The sequence below is a fragment of the Copadichromis virginalis genome, linkage group LG7, assembly GCF_057382275.1.
Source record: "Copadichromis virginalis isolate Kocher_CV1m ecotype Utaka linkage group LG7, C_Virginalis_male_GT1.1, whole genome shotgun sequence".
In the NCBI taxonomy this organism is placed as follows: domain Eukaryota; kingdom Metazoa; phylum Chordata; class Actinopteri; order Cichliformes; family Cichlidae; genus Copadichromis; species Copadichromis virginalis.
Window position 1 is genome coordinate 6,754,840 of NC_140624.1, and position 19,821 is coordinate 6,774,660.

General features: G+C 39.7%; 1 protein-coding gene across 2 annotated transcripts in view; it reads right to left on the minus strand.

The window, feature by feature from the left end:
• ldlrad3 (low density lipoprotein receptor class A domain containing 3) overlaps positions 1–19,821 on the minus strand; it is a 93,493-nt gene that overhangs the window by 45,355 nt on the left and 28,317 nt on the right. Inside the window, exons 1-2 of one of the 2 annotated variants that reach the window (XM_085461409.1) lie at positions 9,468–9,530; positions 7,797–7,943 (exon numbers count right to left, since the gene is read on the minus strand). In XM_085461409.1, the coding sequence (XP_085317535.1) occupies positions 7,797–7,943; positions 9,468–9,483 (163 nt within the window). In that variant the 5' untranslated portion in view covers positions 9,484–9,530. Of the gene's footprint in view, positions 1–7,796; positions 7,944–9,467; positions 9,531–19,821 lie in introns of those variants that run through there. The other variant, XM_085461408.1, reaches the window with a different exon arrangement.

Sequence of the window (19,821 nt, forward strand, 5' to 3'; positions counted from 1 at the left end):
ACACTCTTTTGTACAATACAATAGCACTCCGTGAGGGGCACTGCAACATTATAGAGCTGCATTCATCTTAAGTGTTTACGGACCAATGGTGTTCTGCAAAGCCATCAAACTTTGTGCTAGATGGGGTAGCGAGAACGGCTCGTATACCACACAGCGAAGGCGTGTGTAAAATATCAGTGATATTTCAACAAATTCCAATAAAGGGAAGAGAAGCAAGGGCATATGGTGAAAAAGCAGCGCACGATCTGTCAGATAATAACGCTGCTGCAATATTCATCATAGAAAGCAACATACTGCTAAAATTGGCTCGTTTGAACTGATAGTGTCCAACAATGTGTTCTAAAATGACAAGACAGCATTTCTTATTCCTTTGAAGCATCAGCAGCAATCATTTTGGCTCATTTGTGAAAATCGATGGAACAAGGATAGCGTTCAGTCGAAAGTGAACAAAGAGTCAGAGAAGAAGAAAGACACGGCACCAGAGTGAAAGACTTCATGCAGGAACCTAATAAATATTTCAGCCCCGTTCCTTGGTATCAACTACACCAGCTTATTGATTAATCAACCATTAAGCTCATGGAATCCACCAGACTGACCCATTAAACCTTTGTCTGTTTTCCATCTTCCAAATTCTTTATATTTTAATATTTTATTTCTCATTTCTTTTTCATCGGGTAGGCTGATACCAAGACCGACCCCTCTCGGGATGCATGATATTTATATTGGAAACCAAACTGGATATTTGTGACTACAGATTTCTCAAAGTCATTCTAGAACCAAGACTTGACACTCCAAAGCCCACTTTATTCTTCTTCTTCCTTCTTCTTAGTTTAATTTTTGATACTAGGTCATGCCTGAAACACCTGGCTACCCAAGAGGTAGCCTGCTCCTCAATTTGAACATTTCAAAACAGAAGACTGCTGGCTCTAATCCAAGTCCCTCCCACATGACACCCTCTGGAGGAAGCTCATTCCCACTGCTTATATCTGCAATCTTATTTTTTTGTCACTAGCCAGAACTTGTGACCACAGGTGAGGGTAGGAATGTAGACTGATCTATGAATTGACAGCTTCACTGTCACACTACAGAAGATTGGTACAGCATTCCAATTACTAAAGAAGCTGCACAAATCTATCTGTTACACTCACTCTCAACTCTTCCCTCACTCGTAAATAAGACCTCAGAATGCTCCTCCTCTTGAGGCATCAACTTGTTCCCGACCTAGAGTGGACACTCCACCTTTGTCCAGCTAAGAACCGTGGCCTCAGAATCGGGGGTGCTAAATCTTGTTCCTGACACTTCATGCTCAGCTACAAGCTGGAGGTCATGGTTTGATGAAGTCAAGAAAACCACATTATTTGTGAGAAGCAGAGTCAAAATCCTGAGACCCGAAAACCACCTCCTTCGGCTAGGCCTAGAAATTCCCCCCTTAATTATTATGAAAAAAATCTGTGACAAAGGGGAGAGCGGTGGACCTGAGCACCCACTGGGAATGAGTCTGATTTATTGCTGGCAATGCAAACCGAGCTCTAGCTTGTCCAGGGAGAGGAAACGATTCAAAGCAACTGAAGCTAAACACAAACAACAGGCAGTTATAGCACACAGTTTACCTCATGCTATGCTCAGGACATGCTGGCATGTGACAGGAGGAGCAAACAGTTTCTACCTTCCCGTTTGTAATTCGGGAGCAGAGGTAACACCTTTTTCAGGCCAAGCACTGCAGTCACATCAGCAGGTGGAGTTTTCCTCCAGGCAATGTTACAGCAATGATGGGCTTGTTCTTGAAACTATACAAAACAACTAAATAAATACATTAATTTATTAATACTGCATAGGCAGAATTTTGCTTTTGACTGGGGTCAAAACATTTGTAACTCCAATAACCACTAAGACATCACTAGGAACAAACTGATTGGCAATTCATAAAAAAGGTGAAATGGCAGAAAAAAACCCTGATATTTTGAGTAGATGTGATATCAAATATACTTTAATATATATATTAAAAGCAGTGTGGAGCTAGAAAAACTGTATTGTGAATCACCAGTCCGATGTGGGAAAAATGTTGCATGTTGCATTGTCCATGTCGCATTAAGAGTTACTATTATTAGCACTGCACAGGTAGGCGTGTACATGTAGCTCCTGTTCTAGTTGACTTTAGCATACAGACTGTAGTAGCCGGAGAATCGATCCACCAGCCTTCCAGTTGGCAGACAACCCACTTAGCCACTTACCTTAGTCACAGAAAGGATTTCTTACACAAGTTCCAACAATTTGTTTGCAATAGTTTGTGACGTGATTGTGATTTATGGCAAACAGAGGTCAGGTGAGCTCAACTGATGGTGAAGTAAAAGCACCATTTCATTTCTGTTGGCTTTGCTCTCCCATCTGTTGTTAAGCCTTTAATTACATTTGCAGTAATAAAACAACATTTACATTTTGCTTTACAATATTAGGAAACTATTTAAACTAAGCTCGATCTTGGCTTAAGCGTCATAAACAAGTAATTGGCACATAAATCATTCACACTATTAATAACTGAAGTCACCTGTATATCCTTCTAGTCTGTCCTCATAAATTAAACACACACAAACGAGCCACATACAGTATAGAAACACTGTCATGTAAAGCTGGGAGCATTTGCCCAACTTTACATTGCTCTTGTGTTAAAATTAGGCAAACTGGTCACTTTTCTTATCATGTAAACACACACAGTCCTAATCTTAGCCAAACCTTATATACCCACGAAGAGTTTGGTAAAGAACCATTCTGTGTCAGGAATCTTTGTAGAGACAATCAACCCTACTGATGTGGAGAGCTTTGTTGCTGATGAGCGTTTAGTGGTTCTTTTGAACTCGGGGATGTCATTAGTATTTTGTGCGAAGGCCAGTACACACAAAAAACAAAACAAACAACAAACAACAGCACTATTGATGTTGGTCCCGGCTTTAATATTCATTTAATCCAATAAACTGAGGAGTTTATTTTGCTCCTAAATGTTATGAAGAGCAAAGTGGATCAATAAAAAGTGGAACAAGAAATTAAAACTTGAAATAGTGATTTTTACACTGTTAATAGAGTCTTAATAGAGACTTCAATAGCAGACCACGTGTGAGGCTACAGTTCACAAGTAAAAGTTTCAAGCATGTCTGGAATAACAGACAGATTTAAGTTAATATTGTTTAAAGATGTCAAACACATCTGCTGCTAAATGTAAGGTATAAACCAAGCTTTACTGATTGGCATGACAAATGAATGGTATTGTAGCTCAGCTCAGTTAGCTGTAGTAATAGCCCTTTTGGTTTTTACAGTAACTGTTGGCTTGTGTACTCTGTTTCACATTAAACAACTTCTGAATAGCTCCCTGATTTTATTATTTATTTTTGGGCAGAAGTTCTAGTGAAGTGTTTTCCCCCCTCATAGCTTGATTTTAATTGACCCACTGTGCAACAATTACAAATGTTCAAGATCAAGTTCAAGCAGTGAAGAGTTATCAGAGTTATCGCCCTAATTAAAGGCATGCTGCCATGCAAACCGCTTGAGTTTAAGCATTGAATTAGGAGATGCGCAGCCTTTCGGTATGGCCAGTGGCCTTCCTGTTGGGCCCTGTAGTTCAAAGCAGCATAGAAGTTTCAGAGAAGTTTGTGAGTGCAGAGTTCGGAATATGTGAACTCTCCCACACAGAGAGGCCAGAGCCTCAGCCTGCAGGGCCACTAGTTCAGAACAATCATTGCTTTGAAATGCACTTCTCCGTCTTTTCTCTTTCTCCTAACTACATTTCTGTGTCTGCGTCTTTGATTCTACACTTCTTGCGTTCTAAATCACGTCCACTCACCCTTTTGGCCCTGCTATGTATCCGTCCTCTCTCGTCTACTCATGTCCTGTCCAGACAAGGGCAAAGAGGCTAATCCTGGCTCTGAGGCCCAGTGAGCTCAGTCAGCTCTCCTCCTTCTCTCGTCTGTCAGCATCCATTTCGTCTAACACTCTCCCGGGCTGGCGCTATGGACACCAGAGAGCAGGATGGTACTTCTGACCTCTTTGTGTGAGGAATTATTCAACAGCCTGCCTCTGAATCTCAGTTTAAAGACCCCTTTAATCTGCCGACATACATATATACACAAGCACTGCCCATAGATGGCAGATCCCCAGGACTGAATAACTGCAAAAAAAGAGACAAATTACAAATGACATGTTTTAATCTAAAATGTAATTAATTTAATGTACAGCAAAGTAGAGGTTGCACTCCAGGAGAAAAAAGGCTCGATCAAAACAATACTTTGGGGGGTCCCGGCCTCAACTAGTGAGGCGGAAATACAATAAGATTCATCTTAAATGAAATAAGACTCAGGCTGGAGATATTGCCTTTTTCCCCTCAGCCAAAACTGTTATTTAAGAGCCAGCAAAAAGTATTTACACAAATCCAGTTGACCATTGTGCTACAGGGGACTGGAAGAACAAACAAACAGCAGAGGAGCAGTGGGGTTTGGGAGGAACACAGGAGTGGCTTTACAATTCCTGGGCTGACAGCTGTGACATAATGAGATATATCTACAAATAAATAAAGGATTGAGAAAAGAACATGCAAATGCAAACCGTCTAACTGGTATCAACACTGGAATAAAATGTAACCAGGTCAATAAATAAGGCAGAAAGAAGTTTATTTTGGAAGCAAAACAACTGCTGGCAAAAAAATCAAACTCTCCTAGAAAATGTCGTCCTAAGTTCATGTGTAGGTGGATCCATCTTCCAAAATAGTTTTTTTTTTTCTTACTGATTGGACCACTGCACACCAGCATGAGTGTATACGCTTGTGTTTTTAAAAACTATGTTCATGTTTTATGTTGAAGATATCAGAACGAGTTGAGACTGATTTGTTGTCTCTTGTGTTTCCCATTAGCTACATGGTGTTCAAAAATAAAATGCTCATTAATGAGACACCAGGGGGATGTCCCCACATATGACCTTTACCTCAGGTACAGGATAAATATTCCTTGGTGAGAGACTTCAGCACAATCTGTTGGCTAAAGAGCAGGGGCTTATGCGGGATCTACTTTCTGAGTACAGCTGTCTTCTGCAAATGAATGAGATAAAAATAGGCACTCCTCTGCGGCACAAAAAAAAAATGTAACAGAGAATTTTATATGGTCACACATATGGCAAAAATAAACACAACACAAAGTCACCAAATATATGCATGCCTGCAAAGCACAATCTTTCCATGCTTATGAGGCACACAAAGAAGAGAATTGAATTGTTTTGTTGTTCTTTCTTAATCCACTAGTGTGATACTTAAAATGGGCCAAGAGACGGAAATGATGTAGACATCGACACGTATCAACAATTAAAGCGTGTATTTATGGAAACCTTTTGACAAAAGCCATCTGCTCACATTACAGATGGAAGGAAATTTAATATCCAGTAGTAGTCAACACTGCTCTGCCTCCATGGTAATGACTATGAGTGCAAAGGGCAGCGGATGGACACTGGACAGCCTAGAGATTTATGATACTATAAATATAAAGAAAGCAAGCCTTGCAGCAATCATTTGTAATGATAGTAATATTTAGAATGTGTTTTTCTGAGAAGTATGCTCTCAAAAAAAACTACCCTTATGTCTCAATGACAGAAGGAAAGCAAACAGAGTCAACAAACCTACCACATATACCCATAACTGAGTTTATTTGTGTTTTCTTAGAGGGGGTGTCTAATTATAAGTCAACCTGCAGAGAATGCATAGCTGCAGTCACAAAGTTTCCAGGCACTGTGTTCTCCTTAGATAATACACATCCTGACAGAAGTCTTGCTGAAGCCACAATAATGAGTCCCCCTTTTTGCCCCCTCTCTTTCTCTTACTCCCTTGTTTCCGATCCCTCCATCTGTCTGTCTGTCTCTGCAGAGCCCCTAATGGAGCCAGAAGTTTGTCTGGGGATTTCGGGAAGCAGTCGCCAGAGATACCAAACGACAACTAGCCATCTACTTGAGAATAATAAGGCCCACTTATGCCAGAGCAGATAATGTAGATGTCTACAGCAAACACAAATAGCGCTCTGACAGCCGAAGCAGGATGAGCGTGATGCCTTGTGATAACTTGTTTTAATCTTTAGCAGTACATTGTACATACAGTACATGTTATGTCAGCGAGAGACACCGCGTGCACTATATACATTCAGTTTATGTTGGCAGTTCAGTGATCTGCTTTCTTGAGAATGCAGCAAGGAAGTTAACTGAATTCAAACTCCAATCACAAACACAGTGGGGCGTCTCATTCCTTTTGTGTTGTGCCAAAGTTTAAAATTGTTTGCAGATATGGATATACTGCTTCTCGTTATAAATGACATGTATTTGAGGAAAAGCACCAATGCAGACGCCTCCATTCACTTGCAAGAGAATTTTCTGAGCTAACAAGTTATGCTAGTCTAACCCTGATCATAAACAGCTCATGTTATCCTCATCTGTTATCTCATTTAGAGGCTACCAGACATTCCTCAAATATTTTTTCCCCCCCATTTAATTTGTCAGTTTTGTCATGTTTAAAATAAAAACAACTGCAACTATAGCACTAATTGCATGTTGTTGGAGTGAAAGTGGCTGACCAGAATGATATAGAGGCTGTATTATACTGGAAGTATCTGATACTTCATATGCATAAATGATAGTATTCCATGTCTGACAGTTGTTGACAGATTAAGGTCAGTGAGCGATGAGAATCTGAACGTATAGTCGTCTATTAATGCAACAGTCTTTCTTTAAGTTAAAGGGCGTCACAAGCAAAAGGTATACAAAAAAAGGTTAGTGTATACAATAAAATTCCCTATGAATATACATCTTAGATTTCCAAGTCATTCCAAATTAAGACAACCAATAACCTATACAGTAAGTTTACCGACTGTAGTGTGACAGTGTGTGTGTGTGCTTGTATGCCAGGGAGCACACCTTTGTCAAGAGTCGTCTGCCTTTTCCCTGAGCTGCTAAGAAGAGAACAGTGAGAGAAGTGACTGTTCGAGGAGGAAAAAACAAAGAATGGAGGGCAGACCATATGTTTTGTTTTTGTTTTCTAACTGGGGGAGAATTAGCAGGGTTAGGAAAAACAAAACCAAAAAAAGATTTAAGAGGAGGTTTATTGCTTGCTAAATGAAAACAGGCATCTGCAAAGCAAATTACAAGCCAAAAGCCAAAAATGATCAGATGAGATAAACTGGGATGGTGCACAGAGACGACTGAAAACGGGAGGGCGAGACATTCAGAGAGATGAACATATCGGGAGATGAGGGATTCTATTTGGTGGGGCAGCTCCTCAAAGTCGATCTTCATCAGCAATCCCATCTTTGTGTGAGCTCTGGCTGAGATGGGCGGGAGAAAAGGAGGAGCTACAGACCAGAAAGATCAAAGCCAACTAAAACTGTGGATCAAAACCAAACTATTACTCTAGTGTTACAGTAGAATTATGCATGCGCCACTATTTGTGCGCACAGAAGTAATCGGCCTTTGCTTTGATGGTATTAAATTTCATCCTGGTGCTAAACTGAGGCCAAGGGTCTGGAAGAAAAAGAGGAAGGCTGTGCACTGAGGGGAGAGTGATTTGAGGATTGAGGAGGGAAGTTCATTTAATTTGGCAGAGAATTCGTTTTAAGTGGCCCTTGTGGCTCTTTGGACGGGGATGTCAGAAGAAGTACAACTGCTGGATCGCAAAAAGAGTTCAGGAGCTGTGAAGACTTGATGTAACTCTAAATAATCAATTTGGCTTCAACTGTAAAGGCGGATCTAGTCGTTAAAAAGGGATTTATTAATGACGAACTTACGACAGCCTTTCTCGTCACTTTTGTCAAAGCAGTCGGGCAGTCCATTACACTGCCGCCCGCCTGGGACACACTTGCCATCGCCACACATGAAGATTCCAGGGATGTTGCAGTCCGTGGTGAAGTTATTCCCTGGAAGCAGCTGGCTCTCTGTTGATAAACAAGAGAAACAGAGGAGAGGACAGACTATTACAAACTCGCTCTGTAAAGAAATCAAACAGGTAGAGCGATTGCATTACAGCGATACTCATCACCAGAGTCAAAATGGAAATCTGTTATTATCTCCATTGTCTAAAGACAGAAAAATATTAAAGGCAGCGGCTCTATTTAAAAAGCCGTATCAATCTATGAGCAAATAAACAGAGGAAGATCTCATGAATACAAAAGCGGTCTAGGTCATTCAGTGTTAACAGTATTGTGGGTGAAAATCACGATAGGGAAGATAAAGATACAAACATCAAAGAACACTAATATACAAACAGAGCACATATTTCACCCTAGACTTACACAGATGCACCAATACACACGCGCAGAACAAAAATAAGCACACCGTCGGCACAGTAATCATGAGCCCCGAACCAGTTTGGGGCATTTCTACTGGACGCAGTGCAGCTGCGGCATAATGGGCTGGAATGTGAGACACGGCCTTTTGGCTGAGGTTTGACACTATGTGGTGAGCAGTTTAGCTCGCAAACAAAGCTATGTGGCAGTAATAAGGCGTCTCGGACAGACCGCGGAACACTTTTATGCTGCAGTGCTAAAACGGGTTCAGCTGCTGTGAAAACGTATGGACCTTTGCATCTTAAATGGCAGTGTGGCTTACCAGAACAATGACTGATGGAGTCCTCAGCTCAAATGACTCCAATTGTGAAGTGCAGCGATGTGAAAATGTAATTATTATTTACCGTGCTCTTTCGGTTCTTTTTCTTTTTTAATTTATTTTCATGACTGAAATGAATAAAATGGAGGGATATATTGATACATGAATGACCTGCACAGTACTACACAAACTCTTAAGTCCTTAGTTTTTTTCATATTTGTTTTCATGAAGCCAGTAATTTTTTAAAGTGGTTTTATGCAATAGTTCTCCAGGCTTTCCAACAGTCTTTTTACACTGGCAGGTTTTTGCTCATTTCCAGTTTAATTGTTGTACCCGACCATTTTCAGAGGAATGTTGTTGTTTTTTATATATTCTATTGTTAAACCATTTATCACTGACCTACCCGAGCATACAAAGCAAATCTAACCCAACAGATGACCCAGTGTTTTGTCTACACATGACAGAAAACTTAAAGCACCAATTTTAAATGGCATATTTGTTACTAGCAGTGTGTTGCAAAAACATATCAACTGTTCCAATTTCTTTAGTTGAATCTATGAAAATGCCAAATATAGCTCGACATCTTATATTTTTACAGCCATAAAATAGAATTTTGCATCAACAAGGTGATTCCCAAAGTGCTTTTAGCTTTAAAAAACAAAACAAAACTGGTATATCTTGGTCAGGTGTGGTGTGCAGTGTATGCTTAAAGAAAACAGACAAGTAGGGGACAAAAACAGGTCAGAACCCCCCCGCAAAAACGAAACGATCTGCAGCGGATGAACAGTATCTGTCACGCCCTTAAGAGAAAACCCCGCAATGACCTGACACACGACCTGAGAGATTCATCTAACCTTTCAGTTGATCCATCTGCTGTTCAGTGAAGCCTCATTAGAGATCGTCTCAGTGGAAGGGAGGCTATCGTGAACATGAAAGGAAACAGGGAGAAAAGGTTGAGGTATGCCAAATTACACCATAACCTGACTTAAATAAGTGGAAACAGGTCTGATGGAGTGATGAATCCAAATTTGACATTTCTGGTTCAAATTGTCAGCAGGAGGAAGTCAGGAGAGAGCTACAACAGTGAGTGTCTAGAGCCATCTGTAAAACACGACAGGAGCTCTGTCATGGTTTGGGGCTGCATTTCAGACAGTTGAGTTGGAGATCTTGTCAAAATTGACGGAGTTTAGATTAGATTAGATTAGATAGTTATGAATGGAGTTAGATTTTGATCCACTGTGCAACACCATGTGTAATACCATGGAAATCTGGAAAGCAACGGATTGGCAACGGATTCCTTTTTCAGCACGATCCCAAACACACTGCCAGTGCAATCAAAGCATACCTGGATAGAAAAAACACACAATGGAACACTATCAGTCATGAACTTGGCCCTCCTCCGGAGCCTGGACGTCAATATTATTAAAGCAGTGTGGGATCAGCTTGAACAGAACTGAACAAAAGGCAGCCAACATCCAACGAAGAGCTTTGAACGCCCTTCAAGGAGCCGACAGAACCACTGACTGCTTAAAGAAATTACAACAAAGCTTAAAAGAGCCTAAAATAGTTCAGGCTGTACTAAAGAACTCAGCTGGTCATACCAAATATTGACTTTTTTTAAGCTCAAGAATTCAGCACAATACTTAATATATGTAGGTACCTGCAGCTTTTTTTTTTTATTTTGTTTGACATTAAATATTTATAACAAAAGACAGCGATGGATGTCTAAATGTCCTTCTCAACAAAATCTGAAAATGAGAAAAGGGATAAAAATGTTAAATGCAGAATAGTAATGACAAATATGAAAACCTCTAAAATGCTTGGATGGATACAGATCATAGATATCGCTCTGTATTTATGTTCAGATGCCGCTTCTATTTGTTCAGTCCGTTAAAATAATCCAGTTAAATGAATTCCCTTTCTCCAGCAGTGACACTGTTCATTTTCCTCAAATAAACCATTACAGGGACACATTCTCAATGAAGTAATCTTCATTACCACAAAATCCACTGCACCCCACTTCAAATAAAAACCTCTAAACTGGAAATGAAAAACATCGCTGTGATTATCTTTTTGTCAAACAACCTTTCCAAAAAACAAAATAAATAGCAGGCTTACTCTTAGCAGCTTCAGCTGAGTGGTGTGATATTTCAGTTTCCACTTCTCTCAACTTCAACATATAAACATTAAGGCTGGTTTGATATAAGAACAATGAGTCATCTCTTCTCTTATCTTGAGTCGCTTCAATGATGTTTCAGTATCAAGTGAAAAAAAAAAATCCAGCTTAACTTCAGGCATAGAGATGGTGCAGAGATAGCAGTCGCACATTAGTGTTAACTTATAGCTCGGCTTCAAGGAGACACTTTCAATTTCAAGTTGCAATCAGCTTACATACAAAGCTACTCACACACTGTTCAACCTTTGACCCTCATCAACACCAGCTGGCTTATTTGCCCATGTTAACTTGCAGGAAACAAAAAGGGTGAAGACGATATTTTACAAATTAACAGATCAGATCGAGCTGCAGTCAATAAATACATGCCTTGGAAAATTTCCTTATACATTTTAGAGCCGATAAGAAGATAAAGCCTATCTGATTAAAATATTTATAACATAACCATCGTCAATAATCAACTTATTATAAACCTGATGCAGCATTTATGCCATCTGCTAATTAACTATGCTTCGAATATAACTTATAAGACTAAAATATGTTCAGGTCACTTTCAAAATGTAAATATTACATCTCACTCGTTTTATCTGACCAATTCTTCACAATGAAGGCACAATGTGCACACTGACAACAGTATACTCTTTAGCAAAGGGATCAAAATGGGATTTGGCAGGTAAGGGAACCTTAAGTTCTGGTGTAGCACTGCAGTGGGGGAAGTGATTCACCTCAAAAGGACTGATCTGATTTGTTGAGTTAAATAGAGTTAGCCATATATTATATAAGCAGATGTTACACGAGCTATCATGGCTGCTGTCCAAATGCTAGATAAAGGTGGGAATTGGCAAGTAATCCTTAAGAGCACCATCAGCTTAAATTTAAATTAATGACTGCTACCCCTGACCTAACAGTGGGCATGGCACCAGTCCAACATGGGCCATTATGTCCTAATGGTGTTTCTTGCCAGGTCTGCAGCTCTTTTTGAAATTCTTCATTCCATATTTAGACTACACCCAATATTAACAAAGAATAACATAGCGTGAACGGCAAAACAGGAGGACAGAAGTAAATAGAAACAGAAGTTTTCAAAAAGTTGAATGCAGACTGTGCAAAGCAGCGCTTTCCTTCCATGAAAGCACTACTGCGGTGCACACGCATTTAAAACACCGACACTGTGGAGCTGTGATGTCAACTCTGGGTGGGTCAGCTTTAGAGAATTAGTTGGTGTGTCGCACTGATACCTTGTTTATGTTAGCTTACCTGGCAGAAACTTCTCATGGTTGATGCTTGCTGAGTGAACACAATTTCAGTTTTGTTAGCTAATGAGTGAAATGTGATAGTGATTTAATGTTTAATGTTTAATGTTTAATGTGATTAAACTGGAGTAGCTACACAGTCTCCTAGTTTGTTTGTTTTTTTCTTCTCACATTAATATTAGCGTTTATTCTGAATAGTAAACCCTTTTCAACAACAGGGTGATATTCACAGGTGGGCAGACTTGCACAGGTGAGGTACTGGAGCCTAGAACAGGAGGTTTGCCCACAGGAAGAGGAGATAAGAATTATTGAAATAATCATTAACTAATCAACTAATTAGAAAAACCTGGCAAACTGGTCGACTACCATTCATTCGTTTCACGTAATCATGCACGGACTTGTAAAAACGATCGGCGAAAGGCTCAGCCTATCATCGACAGTCGATATATTCGTCCAATCGCCCAACCTTACCATTCACATAGATACAGAAATTTGTAGCAGACAGTGTGTCTACATATTACCTATGCTACAGTAATTATGAGACTACCACAATACATGGATACAAAGTATCCAATTGAATCTCTACATATTAATCTGTCCAGTACCGTCACACAACTTTTGAAACAAAAAATTATCGTTTTGTCATTTCACAAAATTAAAGAAGATAGTTTCAGTGACACGTTATGAACAATGTCTGCTTTAGCTAACTCTGAAAAGAATGAGGACATCACATTTTATTAAATGTCAATTCCTGAGCAGTTCTTGACTTTCAGTTCTTACCTAATCTCTCACAATCCTAGTATATTTCTTACACATTTCTCAGAGCTGTTTCTTTCTTCTGCCACTGAACTACAGCAACTGCATCAACACATCGACTGCAAGACACACTGAGTGTCGAACTGCACAGAAACAGCTTGTGCGCGTGCGTTTGGTAATGTCTGTTGAGCTGTTTGAAACGTTCCATTTGAAATTACTTTCTACTTTGAAAAAAGTAACTTTAGCTGATCCTGAAGTGCTGTGACTGCAGCTTTTTTGGCATCTGCAGCATGACAGGAATGAGACAGAAAAAAGAATGTGCATAGTGTGCATCAGGGACTGTGGGGCGGTATTACTTTCTGCATTGTTATCTTCATCGTGGCACCAGCTGCAGGGAACGCCAGCCTGCAGCACATGAAAATGAACTTGCTTGAAGTAATTATGTATTGTAATTGAAGGTGATGGAAGGCCATTCAAGCTTGTTCCAGTACACTAACCTCTGCTTCAGAAGCTTATTTTTCATCAGACTTTTTAAATATAGTGCCAAATCACAACAACGGTCATCTCGGAGGTTTTATACTGTTCAGTAAATGTCTTTCAATATGACAGAAAAGAACGCAAACAATTCCCTATGAGGATTTGGCGACACTGGGGAGACAATTAAATACGAACCTGTTACAGAGCTGTGAGTATTCACAGACCAAACACCGCACAAAGAAGCGTGATTAGGGCAACACATTGTTGACAACCCAGAAATGTCCATTCAGAGCCCCACAGAACAAGTGTAGGCGAGAACCATATAAAATGACTTCAAAGAGCTGACGGAGATACACTGGGTTAATTGGAAAGCTGCTTTGGGAGCACAAGAGGACAGGAAAAGGACTGTCTCTCATATATGTGTATGTGTGTCTGCGTGGGTGTGTTTGAGGAGTGACCAATAAGAGTGAAAAAAAAAAGAAGAAGAAACAGTTGATGGACAGCTCGTCTTTTCCCACGAGTGTAACACTGCCAGTAGCAAACCTTTTGCAGTACTTCTTGCAACAAGCTTGTGATGAATCCATCTTTTGGCAAGCCTCTTATCCCAATGCCCCTGTCATTCTGTCAATTCAGTAATAAGCCTCAATACTTGTTCGCCACTGAGGTAATGAACAAAAACCCACCTCATTACCGCAGAAAGTGTAGCTATACAGGTCATTACAGATGGCACTACAAGAGAAACGAAATAATAACAATTCACTATGCAATAATAATTCACTATGGTACTCTGGGGTTTCTGCAACACTCCCAAGGTGACCTGGGCAGTTTTATTGGAAGCAACTGTGTCGAGCATTTATCCCTTATGCTTTTAACCATTATTTTGTGGACTGCTCAGGGCATTGTGCACAATCCCCTGTGTATGTGTGTGTAACTGTGGTCACACAGTGAGTGTGCGAGGGAGAACAGGAGGAGATAAGGCAGGGATGAACCTGGAAGTGTAGACCAATTACTCTGAGTAAATATTGACTACACCATCCTTTCCTCTGCACACCCACCGTCTGCATCCCATCTTTTCTCACCCTTCAGCAACCCTGTGTCTACTAAGGCCCCATTTAAACTGTTAAATCATAGAGCGTAGAGACATCAGCTGGATACTCCCCCCCCCCCTTGTTTTAATTTTTTTTTTTTTAATTAGCATGTACATTTTTAGTTTGTGCTACTTTCACAAAGTTTTAGTGGCTCAATCTGGGTGATATCTTCCTCTCTCTATTTGTTCAGCTCAGCTTCTGTTGCAGTTATATTGATTGCACCTCTCTTACCTCAATTATAATTTGACATGAAAATGAACTCCCAGCATAAACACAAGCTTAATTTCCCAGCGGTTCTGAATAATACTCAAGTTATTTCTCAAGTAAGCTTCCACATTGTTTCATGTTAAGTAAGTGATATGCAATATGATGGATGATTTTTTGCAAGATTATATACAAAAGGTGTAATTACTAGACGCTGGCCGATACAGGATTTTTAACTCCGATACCGAGGATTTTGTGATATTAAAGAACCGATATAGTGGATGATAAAGAGATTGCTCTAACATTTATGCATAGCTATTTATGAGCCCTTAAGGTAATATAAAAATGCAGCTTAAAATGAATCTTGTTTTATTGTTGCAGCAAGTCATGGATTACTCTTTTACACCCTGTCTGACTTGGCTCAGATCAGCTGGTTGTTGTGTTTGTGGTGTTGCCAACAGGGAAGTTTCAAAGTGCCTTTTGGAGGACAAACTATGTAATGTCAACACTCATTACATGGTTGAAGGCTCTTTCCCCCATTTCTTCTATACTTTTTAAAATGTTCATTTATTGGCTATTATAAAATTACATCAGCTTATTGTTCCGTGCATTATAGAAACTAAAATCTAAAAAAATGGTAGATCTTGTTATTAAGAGAATAATTTCTCTGAATTAAGCTGAATTTAAGTGAGCAAGGAGAAACCCGAGCAATTTAAAACTCAATCGTAAAACTGTTAACAGTTTAAAAATATCCAGGTCGTTCACAGTTTGCAGTAAACCACAAAGAAATTTGTGTTTCCACAAAGACGAGAAGATGTTGAACATGGATCCAAATGATGTAGCTTTCATCAGTTGGATTTATAAATCTGGGTTTGGAAAGTTGGGAAATACTATTAATGTTGACTCTAGGATCTTTAGCGAATAAAAGAAACTCATTTTAAAAAATAACTACCTTTGTTTTTTTTTTAACCCAAACAGACATTTCTGGGTTGTGTCTGACCTTGAGAAATGCCACAAGTGAGAAAATAAATCAAAGTGATCCCACATGCAAAGAAGATTAAGAATTGCAAATATTGGAATCAAATTGGAAAGATCTGGGAAATATGTAACCACAAAATTTCTTAATAGGTTAGGACTTTAATATTTAGGACCACTGTTACCCATTTAAAGAAAAAAAATCATATGAGTGCACATGGAAAGCTTCCAACTTTCATTCCAAGATGTTCCATGGGTATACTTCATGCATAATGATTCTGGAAATGGCAGTCATGAGACTTTTCAGAGAACTGCTTAGGGTGCCTTAGTTCTCTGAATATGCAAAGACAGGTCCAACCACCCACATCTGCCTCTGTCTTCCAGGCCTTATGAATATTTTCCAACCAAATGTCAGTATGCTGCCTCGACAATGAACAGCTAATTTGGTAATAAAAAATATATATTACTCTTGACAGTAGCTATTGAAAACGTATTAAACCTTAAAGCATACAGATGACCTCCCTTCACCTATAAGACTCTTCTGGGTGTGTGTATAGACTCTGGGTTGTACAACAGAGATATGTTACTGCAATACTCCACAAGGGTAGACAGGAAAGTACTGTGTAAAGCAGAGTAACACACAACAAGATGCAATAAGGATTAAACCAACACTATATAGGAGCATGTAGCACATGGCAGATGCATGTATATTCTAAAAATTCTGTTTCAACAAAGATGAAAGGAAAGAAATGAAAGGGGGAGATCAAGATATGACTGGATGTGAGTCATATGGAGCAATTATGAAAGGAAAGAGTACAGGGGCAATAAAAAAAAAAAGAAGCAGGGAGGTAACCAGTAACATCATTTTCTGTCCTTGGGTTCCCAGTAATATCCACCCTAAGCAAATTCTGTTCTCTGTGCTCTGCACATAAAAGGTCAGTGATATAAATCTATAGCTGAGGTGACTATTGGCTTGGCTGTTACTTCTCTAACCCCCATCTTCCCCAGCAGCCTTAGATATCTGCCCTGCATTGATTAGCCCTGAATAAAAGGTTGAGCCTCAGATTGAAACAGCACCCGAGAATTGATTGGCCCGACTTTGTAAGCTTGAGTAGCAGTAAGAAATAGTACTATGGGAGAAACATCACAATAAAATGGTTATGGAGGAGAGTTTTTGAGCTTTCCAGACAAAAAAAAAATGTCCTCAGAAATAAATCCGCATCAACCACCCCTGAACATAATCTTTTTGTTCACACTACCAACACCATGCTGCTAAAACTATCTCCAGCGAATTATGTGAAATTGTGTCTGAAGCTGTAAAGGAGCATGCCAAGTTACATTACAGACAGATAATGTCAATACAAACATGGGCAGCAAGGGCTGCTTCTGCTGGATGATAAGGGAGGAGTGAATCAATATAGCCCAGCTCGGAATGAAAACTAGCCTTTCAGGTTCAAGAAAAGAAACGTATTTTTCAATTACACACCGCTCTAAATGGGCTAACTACAAGCAGGGGGCTCTCAGACGCAGCAGGGGGTGATTTGGCTGTCTCTTTCATTGTGTGTGTGTCTGTATGTGGCAAAGGGAGACAGATCTTCCCAGAGAAAAGAAGAGATTCTCCATCCTGTTACTTTGGCTCACTGAAGCATCCAGTATAAATAAGTGCAAGTGTAAAGAACCTGGTCTGCATCAATTAAAGGCACCCTATGGACAGACAGACACACACACACAGGAAGGGTAGCATAAGCACAGAGCAGCAGAGCAAGCAAAGCAATAATGGTGAGAGATGGAGAAAAGAGCAACCATGCATGAAAATAGACAGCAAGCCGGAATAATATGAAACCAGCTACAATGTAGCCACAGTATCTCTAAGCTGCTGCTTTGCCTTTTTTGGTTTTGCCTCTAAGGATGAATCTACTGTGTGAATCCATTTGTTCCCGGGACGAGTCGCTGACTTCATAACCTGCTGTGTAGTTACTTTATTTGCAGTGTCAGTTGGCAACAAGGGCTAAATGAGCTATTGATAATATCACCGAATGGCAAACTGAGCAAGGACCGCGTCTGATTTAAAGTTAATGTCATTTTGATGTGAAAAGAACACATGGTGAGAAAAAGTCACAAAATGTTCACATTAAGTCATCCACGCTGTGCGCACTCAGTTACTCAGTAACTAAGGGTGATTACCTGAAGAACACAAAAGCAGACTTCAAATGCAATCAGACTTTTAAAAAGTGCTAAAATCAAAAGTTACCAAGCAGAACTCCTACAAGGCAAATAAAACCTGCCTAGCGCTGATGTACTTAAAATAACCAAGAGCCTTTCAATCTATAGATTAGTTACCCTTGAATTTAATGAAATGTATTTTTCTTGTGCTTTTAATACCTTTTTCTGTCTATAGATGATATGTACACCCACTTCACTAAGCCTTTTGATACATCGTTTAATAGAACTTATTGTGCACAGAAATATTGGGGTTATCTGACAATTAATTCCTCATTAAACACACTGCACACTCAAAGTGACAGGTGCTCAGACACTTAACTTTGAGTTCCAAAGTAATTGCAGTAAAATCATTGAGCCAATGTAATAACTCTGTTCCTGACACAGCTGCTAAAGTAAAGAAATTCATGAAAATAAATACCATAAACCACATATAATATTTAGGACAAAAAAGTTTTAAAGAAGCTGTAAGCATGTACTACCTTTTCAATAAACCAAATGCATTTGAACATACTATCAAATTACACTCATCATTAGCAGTTTATCCTGTTTATGCTGATTCTATGGTGTAGCTTGTTTACTTAATAGGCAGCGCATCTCTTTTGTTATAAAGAAAAACAACTTTCTCACAGGGGAAAACTAGTCTAACAGCTTCAGAGAAACAAAAAAGGAATGTAAGAGGTCAGGACAATTATTTCTAGCTCCAGATTCTTGTGATACACATCACTGATGCACACATACATTCCTCTGTACACACATCTTAAACGGGCATCACCGGATCAAAGAACTAAATATAACTTTGTCCTTAAGTGCGCATAAAAATGGTGCAGGAGAAAGGGGTTGCTGTTTTGCTTGGCAGACTTGCATTTTCATCATGACTTACAACATATTTTTTTTATAATACTGACTCACTAAGTTCCTAAATCAGTTTTACAGCATAGAAATTCTGCAGCTGTGTGGCCAGGCGTCCAACGTGTCACCTGGTAGGAAGATTCTGCAAAAGATGCACGAGGAAGCTCAAGTTTGCCAGGAGAGCAATGCTTAGCTAAAAAGAAATGCTAGCTTTTATCCCTGCCATCCTGTTCACCAGTGGTCATTAGCCAAGTGGTTAAGCTTGTGTTGAGTTTTCTGTTTTATACATGAAGTTAAACTCAGGGCAGCCAGACTAGAAACTATACTGGCCATTACCCTCTTTACAACGTTGTCTTATGTAAGAGCAGTCAATTCCAACAGTGCTCAGGTGCTCGAGTACCTTCGGAGAATGCTGAGCGCACAAGTTTGCCAGCACAGCTCAAGGTTAAATTTATTCGTCATGGGGTGGTGGTAGATTGGATCAATTTAAGGAACTACGCGTGACTGGTTATTTCGCTGTCTGTCCTGTCCTCCAATCAGACTGGCACTCCAGGCAGATTGGTGAGCCTATGCTTCTGCCGCGACACTCACTGCATGTACATTAGCCTTTAAGAGGGGACTTAATGCTAACAAAACAGACCAATTTAAAAACCCAAAGTAAAGTGATGCTTCTATATCTACCAGTTCCACCGGTGCCTCCAGCAGTGTCCAGTCAGTTAACACTAAAGACACAGACAACAGAAGTGAGGATGAATGCAGAAAAGGAAGGATTATCAGGCTGGTTACAAAATGGAATTTCTTTGCATAGCCTACAGCTCTGAGGTTTTGTGAGGTCTCTGCTACAAGTAACAATCAAGAGTCTCTGAAAGCTTTTGTTAAAGATGGATTTTCAAGCTGGGCTAAAGCACTTGAAACACTCAGATTACACGAAAAGTCCAATCTGCAGCACACTGCTAGAATTGTTGCCGCTACTAATGCAGGTGTTAATGTTGCTGCTTCTTTGTCTGCTGGTAAACAAAACCAGATGGCTGATGCTAGAATCGCTTTGTTGGGTATTCAATCCTCTCTGCTTTCTTTTACTTCAAGGATTGGCAAGTCAAGGAAAAACAGATGCAGAGTAAGAGATGACGCTATGACAGCAAGCCAAATGTGTAAAGAGGTTAAAACTCCAGCAACACTTAAAGTATGACAAAACCCTATTACTGCTTGA